This window comes from Apaloderma vittatum, unplaced genomic scaffold, assembly GCF_000703405.1.
Source record: "Apaloderma vittatum isolate BGI_N311 unplaced genomic scaffold, ASM70340v1 scaffold4878, whole genome shotgun sequence".
NCBI lineage: Eukaryota > Metazoa > Chordata > Aves > Trogoniformes > Trogonidae > Apaloderma > Apaloderma vittatum.
Window position 1 is genome coordinate 32,253 of NW_009728894.1, and position 14,956 is coordinate 47,208.

At 41.1% G+C, this 14,956-nt stretch overlaps 1 protein-coding gene across 1 annotated transcript in view; it reads left to right on the forward strand.

The window, feature by feature from the left end:
- Nucleotides 1–1,603: 1,603 nt before the first annotated feature.
- LOC104277565 (BPI fold-containing family C protein-like) overlaps nucleotides 1,604–14,956 on the forward strand; it is a 14,618-nt gene continuing 1,265 nt past the window's right edge. The window contains exons 1-14 of the mRNA XM_009874235.1: nucleotides 1,604–1,709; nucleotides 2,044–2,155; nucleotides 2,281–2,409; nucleotides 3,828–3,983; nucleotides 4,716–4,779; nucleotides 5,494–5,554; nucleotides 6,690–6,781; nucleotides 8,434–8,607; nucleotides 9,326–9,379; nucleotides 10,676–10,846; nucleotides 11,388–11,455; nucleotides 12,834–12,876; nucleotides 13,732–13,795; nucleotides 14,533–14,609. Coding sequence (XP_009872537.1) covers nucleotides 1,604–1,709; nucleotides 2,044–2,155; nucleotides 2,281–2,409; nucleotides 3,828–3,983; nucleotides 4,716–4,779; nucleotides 5,494–5,554; nucleotides 6,690–6,781; nucleotides 8,434–8,607; nucleotides 9,326–9,379; nucleotides 10,676–10,846; nucleotides 11,388–11,455; nucleotides 12,834–12,876; nucleotides 13,732–13,795; nucleotides 14,533–14,609 — 1,371 coding nt within the window. The remainder of the gene's footprint in view (nucleotides 1,710–2,043; nucleotides 2,156–2,280; nucleotides 2,410–3,827; nucleotides 3,984–4,715; nucleotides 4,780–5,493; nucleotides 5,555–6,689; nucleotides 6,782–8,433; nucleotides 8,608–9,325; nucleotides 9,380–10,675; nucleotides 10,847–11,387; nucleotides 11,456–12,833; nucleotides 12,877–13,731; nucleotides 13,796–14,532; nucleotides 14,610–14,956) is intronic.

The window sequence follows — 14,956 nt, forward strand, 5'->3', positions numbered from 1 at the left end:
GCATGTGTGCTGTTGGGTTTTTTCATGCCGTCAAAGGGAGTTACAGTCTTGCTCACAGTGTTATAGAAAAGCTGCCATTAGCAGAAATTACTGTCAGAAATTAGTGTCTCTGCTTATTGATAAATTACCTGTTGGCATTGTCCAGAAGGTGCATGCCTGTCGGAAGGCATCGATATCTTTTGGAGCAGGTTCTGTATGTAAAGGATGACCAGGTGATGTGGGAGATCCTCATTAACTGAAGGATCACCCCACAACCATACAGTAATTGATCACTACTGGCACATAACATATATATGAACTGGTATAGGTTCAAGTTACATACCTTGACCCACCTCCAAGGTAAACACCGAATCCTGTAGTTACAGAAGGAAAGCGAGTACTCCCCATAGGACAATTTGGTTTAAGATAGGTGGGATGTATCCCTCTCCACTATAAAGATGACTGTCTTAGATGAGACACCTAACTTTTGAATAGCTCTAATTAAATAAAAAAAGTCCCACCCAAGTATATTGGGAAAATGTAACCTTCTGTAAATGATTATTTATTTACTTATTTATTTTGTCCTGGACATTAAGTCACTGTCCCATTCTATGACTATCCCCTTAAAATTTTCTGAGAGGTGTTAAAAGAGCAGAATGGGCCCAAACAAGTAAAGAGCAACAGGAGACTAGCAATAATAGATACATTATTAGTAAAAGCACTTACATTGTGTTTATTAAATTGTTCTTATAAAATACACTGAAATCCCTATCTGTGAATGGAGAATGAGGCTATGGTTCTCCATGGGCAAAAAAGCAGTTTAACAGGAATGGAAAAAAAAAGCAAACATAAGCATCCATTTGACTATGAATTTTTCAAGGAGAGTTTCTTCATAAAACTTAATGCATTTATTAGCATGCAGACTAGGGGATAGAAAAACATTGTCTGCTGACACAAAATTATTTTCTTTTATTGACTGTGACAAGATCTTAAGTGTTTCCTAAAGTGGGGGTATGTATGTCTACAACTAAATGAGCTGATAAGGTTTTCCCAAGTGCTAAAGGTGCCAAAGTGCTATAGTTTTCCCACCGATGACTGCTGAATCACCAGGTGGCACTGAGAGCTCCAGACATTTTGGGGAAAAGTAAGCTACTTTTTTCACTAACTAAAGAAAAAAAAAAAAATTTACAGCCTAAAAATTCAGTTCCACTTACTTTTCAACCCAGCTCTCCAGTAGTCCTGTAGTAACTAAAGAAATCTTTTACGTAAATGTAATGCTAGAGAAGACACTCTCATGTATTTTCAGCTGTCCATTATGCAGTGAAGTAGCTGGGAATAAGGCAAGGAGGATGTATCCCAAGTACTTTCTCTACTCCTTATGACAGTGAGCAGGCTGACTTTTCTCCTCAACCCTAATGAGCTCTGTTTCTCTAACAGTCTTTTCAGAACACATCCTCTCTTCCACAGCTTCTGAGCTTTCCACTTTTTCCATTCTGGAAGGAAATTTGGTGTCAGAACACCTCATTCTGTGGAGGCAAAAGGGAGTACCACCACCATGTGACATGGCATGAACTTCTAATATAATTATAAATGTTTATTAACAGGTCCTGTAAAAAAAGGGAAGATGGTGAAGATTTGCTGTTCTCTCCTCCTCTTAAGTTTGCTCAGTGGGCAACTTGATGCCAACCCTGGACTCAAAGTGAGGATCACCCAGAAGGGTTTGGAATATGGTATGTGTGATCTTTTCTTCATCTGGTGGTGGTATTGGATTGAATCCTGGTATGACAAACATCTTGGGAAGCAATTGCAGGGGAAGGAAATTACCTGATCACAGACTATAAAGAAAATTTTAAGAGCACAGCATTGCACGTTGTATTGAGATTCATTTGATTTCAACTCTTGCCATGACTAGGAATGAGGTTTGAAATAGCACTGCTGGGTCTCAGATGAGATACCCTCTTCTTTCTGACTCTGTGTCCATCCCATCTCCTAAGCCAGAAGCATGTAACAATAAACTCTCAGGCAGAATCAAATGCAACTGAACTGATCACTGTTTTCCTGTAGCCAAGGAGGTTGGGCTGGAAATCCTGAAGCAGAACATGGAGAAGGAACATTTCCCTGATTTGAGTGGCTATGAGAAATTTGGGCTTGGTAATGTCAAATACAACATCTCAAGGTAAGTATTCTCTCTGAGGGCAATTTGAATTGACTGAGATTTGAATCTTGTTTTATGTTTACTCTGACCCATGAAATATAAACATTTCCTTTTATTTTCTCCCCTTTATCTCCCTCCTGTTCTAGAATACACGTCACTGCTGTTGAATTTCCCAGTGCTTCCATCTCCCTCATACCTGGGACTGGGATAAAACTGGTGATTGGGAATGCTTCTCTAACCGTCAATATGAACTGGGACATAAGGACCTGGATGTTGTATGTACAGCCCAATGTGTCCTGGGATTTTTCCTGATAGAGAATATAAAGATAAAAATGCACAGTTTAGTTTCCTTGTGGCCTCTTCATGGCAAAGATGCTCTTTAAAAGCTAGTACAGACTGGTCTTTCTCAACAGGTTTGCTGGTGGGAGACAGCCCATGCCCTCTCAGCCATAAGCACTGATAAAGAGCCTGTGCCTGAGAAGCTTCCTTGCAAGTAGCAAAGGATTTATGCACTAGCCAAATGCTGTCATTGTCCAGCCTGCCAGCTAATGACACATTTTAAAAATTTGTAGTACAGTGGATCACAGTTCAGTATAATAAACCCTCCCAATGCAGCTGCACTTTTGGGGACCCTGCGCTATGCCTCCAAAAGGTACAGTTCAAAAGCCAAAGGAAAATGGACAAGCAAATGGTGATATCTGTAGAGCAGTCACCACACCTTCCTAGTCCTAGGCTGTTTCAGAGGAAAAAAATCTCTCTTTCTCTTCCTCACAACTCACATTACCTATATTGCTAAACTGACTGAATTGTGTCCATCTCTGATCTGCACTTCTGGGTTTCTGCTGTCAGGGACAGCAGGGCTGGCTGCTTGCCAGAGGAGGGGACCTGGAAGCTGAAGGTGGTGGCATAGTGGGAGGGGTAGTGCCCTCACTGGCAAGTACCAAGAGAGGCAAGCAGAGCAGGTTAATGGCAGTGACCAGGGACAGCCACCGGTCCAGACTGCCGGGCAAGACTGTAGTGCAGAGACAGGTCTGAGGCAAGGCCAGCAAGCCAAGCCAGCAAAGCATCGTCAGGGTTAAATAAGTACAAGGTTGCACATAAGTGTACCTACAGCACGGCTCTAGCAAAGACCTGAGCTCCAATGCAGCTCATAAACCAAGGCTAAGAGACCCTCAGTGGGGCTTTTCACAGCTCTTGCTCACAACCAAGCTATGAATGACTTGATCCAAAGTAACACCATTTTACCATATTAGAGCTGGTCTTGAGCACTGGCTGCCAAACCCCTGGGAGGGAATGAGGGCACAAAGCCCATTGGGGCACTCCAGGCCCTGACATGGGTTTGCATGGACCATCCTCAGGTATCAGTAGGTTAGATCCCACTACAGCTCTCTTGCCCTATATCAGGCTTATCTCAGTTCTCTCTGCTGTGGGCACAGATCTGGGAAGTGGAACAAAATACTTTACTGAATTATCTACTTTCCCAAATCCATCATTTTCCAAAATTCCAAGCTGGAAATCTGTGTTGAATACTTAATGTTCTACATACATATCTATTTTTGTTATGAGTAATGCAATAAAAAGTATTCAGATTAACAACTTCATCTTTGGTGAAGAGCTCATTTAAAAATTAATGAGTCTTAAATGCTCATTAAAAGTTTTTTTTCAGTTATTTATTCATTTTTACTTTACACAGCAAAGACAGTGGAAGAAGCACAGTCTACATTTCAAAGGTGCTTGTTACTGCAATCTTTTCAACACCACTAGATAATACAGGTCATACATCAATATCACTTACTAGCTGCCGGACAACTCCTGGTGATATAGACATCAAGCTGAATGGAAAAAATGGGTAAGTGGAAGAGTTCTGAATATACTCTGGTGACAAAATAACTGCCAATGTAGGGCATGGAGACAACTTCACAAAACAGGGCACCCAGAATTGCTTTTAGGCATCTGTAGGCACCACAAGTGAGAACTGGGGCTGCAATCCAGTGTTAAAGTGGCCAAAATTGACATTTATCTTTGTATTTGTGCACAATGTCACTTGAGTAGGAGGATAAAGATGGCATCAAACAACTCCCTGTGCTTCTTCAGCACCCACTGCATTCCCAAATACTGCTCTAATCTTCAATTCTAGGTACAAATTACATGCTTGCACTATGCTTTAAGTACTCCTTGTCACAATGCTATCAAAATTCAACAGAACCAGACTGCTGTGCCTCTGGTTACAAACCCATGAAACGTCATTTCATTGTTTTCTTGTATTTCTCTCACTGTCTGAACACTTGTCACCTGATTTGGGGCTTGGTTTTTTTTGTTTCTTTTCACTTATATTGGAACTTCCTAGTGCAAAGATTATTTATTTATTCTGTGTTTGTACATACTTGAATCTACTCAGCCTAATTGCTGAGATGCCTAATGATGAAACTATCTCCTGATAGTTGCTACCTTTCAGAAAGCTCCCTTGTGTACTAAAATACCAGAATCAGACGCCATTAAACTCATGTTCTGCAGAGATATCTGATTTCCTGTTAATGACCATAGTACTTGACCCATGAATTGCTTTCTTCCTTTCCTCTAGCTTCCTGCAAAACTTCTTTATCAAGTATCTGAAGAAACCCATTCACAGGAGTTTGGTCACTAATGTAAGTCTGTCAAATTGTGTGGGGGATGGGTTTAAGGAGCATGGCTTTTACAAGACAGTGTTGTGAACTTGGCAGAGGAAGAACTAGAAAAATTATATAGTCCTGTTCTGGTCTGATCAGCACTGTCACTGTTTTGCCAGACAGAAATGCTTCCAGGTAAAGTGCCAAGTTCATGGCCAAGATATTGACTAACCCACAGCTAGGTTCAACCAAGGCAGCAGTAGGGCTGGAAAATGTACGTATTTCCCCATTCCAGTGCAGAAAATAAGTCTCTGACTGTGTACCAACAGGAAACCTCATCGTTTCAAAGAGGTGTGTAGTTCTGATGACAATCTGCCCAGAGCCTCTGAGAGGAGGCAGAGCTTAGGATGGCTGTGGTTCTGCCCCAGGACAGGGATGTTTCCTGTGAGATAAATGTGAAACCTCTGACTCCTCCTTGTACTATAAAGGCTGTGGTTTTGTCACCTCCATCAGACTGCCTTTGACAACTTTCCACTTTGTTGCCTAAAGGCAGCTCTGACACAGGACTTGCTTTACATTGCAATGCGTAGAAACCCTGGGGAACCAATTAGCTGAAGAAAAGCTAGTTTAGGCATTTTGACAAACAAATGCTGCATGTGTGTCACATAAGCAGAAAGACTTGGTAGCACACAGGTAAGAGGTGCTTACATATCCACACTGATCAAGCTATAACTTGAGTGTCCTTTTGTACAGTCATGTCCCAACATCAGATCTGGGATCCGGCTGATAGATGAAGACATCCGATCACTGAATGGTGAGCCACTAGTGGTACCTTTTTTCTTCTGCTTTTTCTGTCCTGTTCAGTGAAATTCTGCAGCTTCCTTAACAGCAGCTGGTCAGCAAAGCCTTCAGGAGTGGTATCAGACCCTCTGATCTGTCTGCTCCCTTGCTTACAAGACCAGAGTTAAATAAAGGGAGTGATACTCACAGAATTGTAGAATTATAGAATGATTTGGCTTGGAAGGGACCTTAAATATCATCTAGTTCCAACCTCCCTGCCATGGGCTGGGACACCTACTAGACCAGGTTGCTCAAAACCCTCTCCAACCTGGCCTGAGAAAAGGATATTTCTGAGAAGCCAAGGATTTTGGAGCCATTCTCAACTTGCAAATATGGCAGTACGCACTGCTGTTGTCAGAAAAGCCAGTTAGATGCCACACAGCACTGATGCTAAGACAGTTATCCCTCTCTCCCTCCCCTCCCTCCCATGCTCTGAGTCCTCCTGCACACATAGTGCTTTATAAGCTGAAGCCTGATCTCCTGGCCTGCCTAGAAACTGAAAATTTACTTGCTTATTTATCAGATTTGCCAAAGGCAAAATGAAAAAGCTCTTCTGTAAAAAAAAAAAAAATAAAAAAAAATCTCATTTTAACCATTTTGGATTAGATTTGCAGGTGCTTAAGACACCTAAAGTGTTAGGCAGATACCATATGCAAAACAAAAGGACCTAAGCACATGACGCACCCGCCTTTCTGGGAAAGTATTTGCAAGTTAGAGATGCTCTCAATGCTCTCAGAACTGCTTGACAAGAAGTCCTAACACCTACTTATTCCCCATAACACTGGTATGGTAATTTCTTTTTTTTTTTTTTTTTGGTTAAACCACATACACTTTTCCACTATGAGAAAACTTTAGACAAACTGAAGAATCACAGAATGGCCTAGGCTGGAAGGAGGTGCTTTAAAGAAGGTGCTTTAAAAAAGGTACCAGTAGCAACATCAAGCCTTAGATCAGAATGCATGTTAGGAGGTCCCTGGTTATGTTTTCCCTTCTTATTGGAACACTGTGTGTCATTCTTCAGGAACTGACTTAGAATGAATTTTGTGTATACTTAGAACTATGTGTTTTTTGTAATATTGGGTGCTTTGTCTTATCTACCACTCTTACAGACCTAATGCCAGTTGATGATTTGGCTGAAGTAGACTACTCCTTAAATAGCTTGCCAGCAGTATTCCAACCATTCATTGACCTGGACTTAAAGGTAATTACCTGTAGTGCTATTTGCCAAGATTCTTTTGGGTTTTATTATTGTATGATCTGCTTTCTAAGATGAACACATTTGCTGCTCTTAAGTATCTGACTATCTGAGAAGACATTTCAAAGCACTAATGCATTTCTTATTGTAATAATTTTTAACAATCCTGTTGTAAAATGAATTATTTTAAAGCCACATCCTCCCTTTTAATTGCTTTTGAATTGGTTGGCGCAAATAGAGAGCAGTAAATGTTGACCGAGCACGTTAGGAAAAAAAAAGGAGGAGAGGAAAAAAGGTATTCAACTTTATCATTCTCTTGCTGCTGATTAGTATCTGGGACTTCTATCTTTGTTCAGTCAGGGGAAGATTTCTACACATTGCACTAACTAGATGTGTCTGCTGTCAGATGAGAGAGGAAAGAGCAAGAATTCTGGCACCTTGAATGGGGAGACATTAGACCCTTGAAAAAACATGGGAGCCCAAGGGGTGTTGCTGAGTTTGAAGGCCTGAAAGTTTCTTTCAAATAAAGGAAAAAAAAATCTCATTATGTATTGAAGGTAAAATCAGGCTAGTTCCTAATTCTAGAATGACTTGCTTGTCATTCTCTGTAAGGTAATTTGGTTGAAGGTAGTTATCATAGTATCTAAGATCCTTAATGAAGTTTAAGATGCCTTGTGCTAGGTGCTCTGCAAATGAAGAACAACAAGACAGTCTTGTCACAAAGGTCTTACAAGTATTAGCAAGAGAAAACAGGGAAAGAAGAGTGGTGAGAACACAGTAACAAAAAGCTAGTGTCTATCAGTATGGCAGACACTGGTCTCAGCACACCAGCTCTGCAGCTGCTGTCGAGTTCTTCTGGGTATTGTAGCAACTGGATTTCAAGCAGGGATCTGAAGTAGACTAAAAAGGTAATGTCATGGCTGTTTACAAGGCTACTCTCTCACATAAAATGCAATGTGGAGGAAAAATACAAAGCGAGTAACTATTAAATCCAGCAACTGAGGATTGAATGGGGAGGTCATAGGCAAAGCAACTCAGCACTTTAATTGTTTTGATAGTCCTTAAGAGGCAACACAAAATTTAGACAAAAATGGAGAGGTGCTCAGAAAATACAGAGACTTAAAATACATTTGAAATAAACAGAAAGGGGAAACTACTAAAAAGGATATAAAAAGACTAAACCTCTGAGCACCATCATCACTTTAAATTAGTTTTTCCTTTTTGTTTAATCTGAATGCATTTGGAAGTGAGACCACTACATAGCTCTAGGCAGTGATTCTCAGATTTAAATTCCTAGAGGTGGGGAAAGGAGAAAGTAAGACTTTTTAATAAGGAGGGCTTTTAGTCATGCTCTTCATGTAATATGTAAGCCCTTAATATAAGGGTTTGTTTTCCAAGGTGGTAGACTGTCTTCAGTAGGTGATCAGCATCTCAAAAGACAGATCTCAGATATACTCTGTGAAGGTGTCCTATCTCCAGAATTTGTCTTCACCATTTGCTTGAAAGCACCAAGTTTTCAGGGTGTACTACAAAGGCTATGTATTTATTTATAAACCGAGAGAATAGCTTGAGGAAGGGAAAGTAGCATTAATTGTCTGCAGTCACACGAAAGGCATATTTTGACTATGATTATTTTAATTTCTGCCAATACCTTTCAGGGGACCGTCTATCCAGCTGGAAACTATACTGCCCCTCCCTACATGGCAGTCCCTTTCGCTATTCCAGACCAAAGTGACTCCATGCTCTACCTTGCCTTCTCTGAGTATTTCTTTCAGACCTCCTCATTTGCTTACTACACTGCAGGGGCCTTTAACATCACCATTGCAGAGGAGGTGAGTAGAATACAGAGGAATGGGGCCAGAGTGGCTCAGGTCATCCAAGATGGGGCTTTGACCTGCCAGTTGTCAGTATGCGGCCGTATAAAGCTGCTAATTGACCTGTGAAGTCCTGAGACAGTAGATCATGAATACTACTGTGTTGTTATGCTCTTTTATTTAAGCCCTATATAGATACTTCAGGCCACATCCAGGGGTGCAGAGTTCCACCGAGCAAGGTATCAAATACTGGTTAATTTGTACAAAAAAAGGAGGATTTTGTAGACCTGAGGCACTGACTTTTCTGACATGGACAAAGGATCTACTGTGGGGAATTTAATAGCCTAAATGGCTCTTTTTTGAGGGGTCTTCACAGATCAGAAGTACTACAGGAGCCATGGAAGCAAAGCATATGTGAAAATATAGTAGCTGCAGCTTAGAGGCTGGCAGATTTGGCTAGCCTGTCTCCAGGAGGTTCAGTAAGTCCCAAAACTTATAGACTGTAGCCCAAACTATAATGATTTTAAGCATTTGCTTTCCCTGGAAGTATTTTAGCATTTATTACTGAGAGTCAGCTCTAAGTACACCGAGTCTCTTAAGAATATTTCTGAGAGGTAGGAAATCAAAGATTGGTCAAAATGACAGTAATGCATTTAGAGAAAAGCTGACCGTGAAGGTCAAATCTGGTAAACTCATTTGTTTTCTCACATCTTTTGTGTGTTGTTTTCTCCTCCAGACTTGCAACTATTTTAATATAAGCACAGAGATATTTGGCAGTATCATCCCTGAGGTGAGTATCGTTACTTTCCCAAACTTGCAGGAAACCACTCGGTGTGGGTGATGAACACCTCACTCCTGGTGTATCCCAAAGGCTTGTAGCAGGGCTCCTGCATAGGAGAAACAGGCAGATGTATGCCTTGTAACAGCAGCGCAGATAAGCCTTGTCACCTCCCACATCCACAAGTTGTTGAATGACTTGCACTGTTACCAAACTTTGTCCATAATCCTCGGCATCAATCTTTACTCTGAGTGCTGTGCCCAAGCCACAGCTGTTTCAACTTAAAACCATCTCTAGCCAGGAAAAAAGTTTCCAGTCATGAGTCCTGCTTTGAGAGGCTTCTGGGAAGGCCTCGGCTCAGAAATAACACCTTTCTCCTGCTCAAATCTGCATAAATTGTCTTTACTTCACTGCTAGCCTGTGACTGACTAGCAGAAAGGAATGCAGTAAAGACCTGGGAAGGGACTATAGTGGCCACATGCAGGAAACTGAGCTACCAGATAGGCAGGAAACTTTACAACTATGAAACAGACAGGGCAGGATTTCCATTTATTTTATGTGGAAGGATTAATGTAACAGGACAAAGAATACAACCATGCATAGCTTCCACCTGCCTTCTCAGACAGAATGAAAAACTAAAAATAAGCATGAGACTCTAGGCCATGAATGTCAAGGTTGGATGAAATCAGTCTCATTGTTCAGACAATTTCACATCCTTGTTTGCTTCCTGAATGATATGGAGTACGTCCCTCAGAAATCTAAGACTGATTCAAGGGCAATCATCATATGATCTTACCTGTAAAATGCCACAAGCGTTGATGCTAATATTCCACTCGCTTTATTCTATGTAATGCATTTGGTGAGCCTACTTGCTCTTCAGGAAACAAACAGAGTGAATCTCCTCTGAGGACAGTCCAGAGCACGAACCTGTCTCATGAGATAGGTGAATCTCAAAGTGATTAACTCCTGAGCTCTTTTATTGTGTGACTTAAACATCGCATTCATGTTTCATTCCTTTCCTATGTTCAAAATTGAGTAATTTGTTTTAAAGTGATATAGAAGAAATTGTATTCCTAGAGTGAAAGGAACTTTCCACCACATTCCTGATGAGGCCAAGACTGTTTATTACTACACAAAACTTCTGTTTCCTGCTTGCTTGAAAGTATCTTATGCTAGCAACTGCCCTTAACTTTGTCTTAAGGAATTACTTCAAAATGATTGTTCAAAATAAAAACATGCAGTATTCTCATCTGTTTTTCAAAAAAAAAAAAAGAGTTTTTCTGTCTCTTTTTTCTTGGAACCTTACAGGTAGCCAGATATTCAGTTACACCCTACCCAGTGATGTTGAAGCTAATGGCTACTGAAATACCTGTTGTCAGCTTAGAGCAGGATTCCTTCACGGCAGAGATTCAGGGCTCCATGGAGGTGTTTGCTGTTCTGCCAGACTCAACCGACCAGTCGTTGTTCACAATGAACATAGTAAGTACAACAAGCCAGGTGGCGTTTAACTCAGGGTTAAATTCACTTGTTCATTCCTTATGTTGAAGTTCTGTACAAGAAGCAAAGTGCCAGATTTCTAGTACTTAAACATGCAATTTCCCCTTAGTCACAGGTGGTGCCTATGTGGCCTCACTTAAGCTACAGCACAACATTGCTATGGTGAAGGACATTTTCCTATAGACAGACAAAAGTTCAAACACATAGCGACTCTAACCAAAGATTTGTTCTCTGGAATGACAGTTTTGCAGGCATGAGTCATGCCTCTTGGCAACTTGTTCATTTAACTGAAAATGTCTTTGATTAGTGAAATCTCGTTACCCACATTTCGACTCTTGTCAGCGCCATTTGGACAAGCAGACATGTTGTGTGCAGCCTGGCATGGGCCATGGGCTAGGGAAAGGGTTACATGAAACAGCTTCTGTACATAACTGGGAAGATTGTATTTCTGTATTTGTGACTATTTCACAGCAAGGGTTCGGTTTCTTCGTGTCTGGTAATCTATGGTTTCTTCCTTCTGCAGGTAGCCAACACAAGCTTTGCTCTCAATATATTTGACCAGAAATTGATGGGCTCACTATGTTTGAACAGGTAATTCAACCTGGGATGGGAAGGATTTTCAGCTACTTGGAAAACAGTGTTAACAATCCTAACATTAGCAGTTTAGGCACATGATCAGATAACTATAACTTAATGAATGTGTTTTGCTGGTGAGATCACCTGCATTAGATTCTCCGATTCTCTATATGGCTGTACTTGTACAGTTTAGAGGAGTCAGGAAGCTTCTCTGACAACTGCCTCAGTCCCCAAGAGACTGCCTACCAGTTGTGGATTGCTACATGACAGTCTTCCCATTGGACTTCTCTGCTCTTGACAACTCCTCTCCTCTCTGAGCTAGATAAATGAAATGTGCAGGCCAGATATGATAACCAGGAAATCATTTGAGAGCTTCCCTCATAATTTTCCAGCTGGTAAGATGCAACTGCTTTCTAGCCCACCTATGCCACTAAGAAAGTTAAGAGGGGTCCAGGATGTGACAAAGAATCTGGACCTCTGCAGTTCTCCAACACTGATATTCTTATAGCAGAGATTCTCCAGCTAAGGCACTGTAATTCCCAAGGGTCAGAAAGCTGGAGACCAGAGGCTTGGGCATTTTAGACATCTAGTGTATCACATTTTAGAGAGAGAAGCACTGGATACCAGGACTTCACAGCTGGGAATTGAGACCCTGATTTCACAAAAGTCCCTTGGAAGGACAGTTACAGGGTTCAGAATATGTGGAGTTTGTCAGAGTGCAGAGATGTTAGGAATTTGAGGAGAGTGCTGTTAGAACTTTTTTTTTTTTTTGCAGCAACATTCAGAGAGAAAAATCTAGAGTGTGCTGAGAGCTGGAATGCTGGTTCTGTGAAACTCAGAAACCGTGTTTTGGATACATGTGTATTGACTAAATACCAGCCTAGTCCTAACCTGTGATAACACGTTTGGATACTTGAATATGTACTGAATAAGTATTTGAATTTGGAAACAGAGACATTAGTAACACAGCCATAAGCAGCAGTACCACACGATGAGCAGAATTTTCCTTCCCACCTCAGTAAGGCTCACATCAGAGCATTATGTAGATGTACCGAAATCCTTGTGGAATATCTGAGAGCCTGCAAGCCCTTGATGCTAGCCCTGGTAAAGTCAATTGTCAGCAGGATTTACAAAATACTGCACAGGTGGAGAAGCACACTCGCACTGCTTCCTGCAGCCCTTCTAGCATACTCTTTCGCATGAGCCTTTAGCGATGTCCTAAGAAAATCACCTCTTTCTCTATGAGGCATATATGCTGTGTAAAATATACTGTTTCCAAAGCTTCTTCACAGAAGTTTAAGGCCTGGAGCTCTACAGCAGTGACTGCACATAAATAAAATAATGCAAGTTCATCCTTTCTAGTGACTCATCTTGTTTCACTTCTTTTCCTCAGGCTCCACTTCTCCCTAGCCCAGTCCAATGTTGGCTTTTTTGAGGTAAGTGGATAGTTTAAGCACACAGGAAATGCAAACCAGGAATATCAGGGATATCCAGGCCAAAGACTAAGCAGCCACACTTTATTGGTATTTCTAAATCATTTGGCTTCATTCCTGAGTAGCTCTTTTCACCATGTTCTGGCAGCCACCTCTCTGCTGTGGACATAAAAATATATTCTTTGGGCTAAGTTAGTGCTATGAAAAATGAGATATTCTGTAGTTTCCCTGACTGGTGCATTTTATTTCATCAGTCAGCATATTGCTCTGTTTAATCCTAGCAGTGAAAATCACAGCAGTAACCTGAACTGCAGCAGCAGATGGAGGAGCATGCTGTCTAAGCGATGAGATGCAGGACTGAGGCACTCGATGTGGTGCACCGGTGCTCATTGCAGATGCTCGACAGGTGCCAGAATACTAATCTCAGATGCCTGAAATAGCGCACTTGTAGCCTTGAAGGGGAAAACCCTGCCTCCACAGAGTCGTTTAATTCTAAGGATAATCAATCCATTCAGAGTAGCTGCGGAGAAGGGGTTCAACATTGACAATTCTATGATTAAAACTGCTCTGGTCCTGCTTTGCTTTTGGTGATAATTTATCTCACAAATAAAGGAAATAGACTGTTTTAAAAGAAAGGGATGTCCAAGCACGATCAGAGCCCATTTGTATTTTTGCATCTCACTGTCTTAGCATCATTCCAAAGACTTAAGATCCAAAGGTCACTTGAGCTTATGACTTTTGAGGCAAATGAGAGCTGAAAGTTGAACATGAGCCTACTAATACCATCTGGTATTAGGGCGTGACAGTTCTACCACTATCAGGAAGTGATGGCTAACTCTGTTTTCTACTTTGTGGCAGATCTCACTTCTGGAGAACATCCTGTCTTACATTTTACAGACTGAAGTCATTCCATCAGCTAATGGTAAGGCTGAATTTCTAAGCTAAAAGCTTATGGCAAAGTGGGTGATTCTAGGAATCTCTCCTGACTTTCTGCTTAAGTTTCCACTTCCCATTACTGGCTGATGGTCATTTGCCACTCAAGTTAAACAGTGGAAGATTGATCTGTAGGGGTGTAAGTGCACCCTCTCACCGCGCTGTTCTGCAAAAAGGGCTTGGAAACTCATGGTTCATCTGCCTTTGTCTCAGTTAAGGTGGCCCTGATGCATCAGGGCTCCCTAGCCTGCACACCTGCCTGAGGCCACTGTCTGTGAAATGTATTTCTCTTTATTAGACCAGCACAGGGCTTTTGCCTCCCATAAATCTTATTTAAGGCCCTGGAGGGAGATACAGCTTTGTGCCAGCCTTTTGTACTGGGATGCACTTCACTTTCCTTAATTGAAACAAATGCGAGACAAATGATGCTAGAGCTGTGTTAACAATCCCCCAGGTCACTAGGGGCAAAACACTGAGTACATGTGTCGAGCACGAAATGTCTTGGTTTAGCTGCAACACTCTGCCAAAAGAAAAGCATCTGTAATTCCTTTTTCCCCATCGGTAACTGAGGTGTCTACCTCCCAGGGTTGCTTGTGAAGACTAAGAAGTTAATTATTGTAAAAGACCTAAAAATATCCAGCTCAACAGGATCGTTGAAGAGCAGGTATTTGTTACCTTTCCAATTCATACCTAAATCATTGTGCTTCTGTCTTTTTGTCTTTTAAGCTAAACTGTCAAAAGGATTCCCCCTTCCCAATCTGGCCAATGTTACTTTGATGAGACCTCACATAACAATTGTACAGGTGAGATTTTTTTTTTTTTTTTGGCTTGGCATTTATTCACCTTCTATCTTCCTGTCTGTACAAGAAACTTACTGGATTTGAGCAGTAAAAAGCTCTGGGTTTAAAATGAGATCTGTTATAATGGTAAAATCCTATTAGAAACTGATTAATATTTCTTTGAGAAGCTAAAGCTGCATTAAATATGTAACTGTGGAGTGATCAAATGCACGGCTTGCTCAACCTTTCAACTTACAATTGAGGTTTACCTTTTAACATTTAATTCAATTTTGGCCAAAAATCACTGAACAGAAATGGTTCTGTTTAGTTCAAACCAGGACACAAATCAAATTAGTTTCTGCTAGTCACAC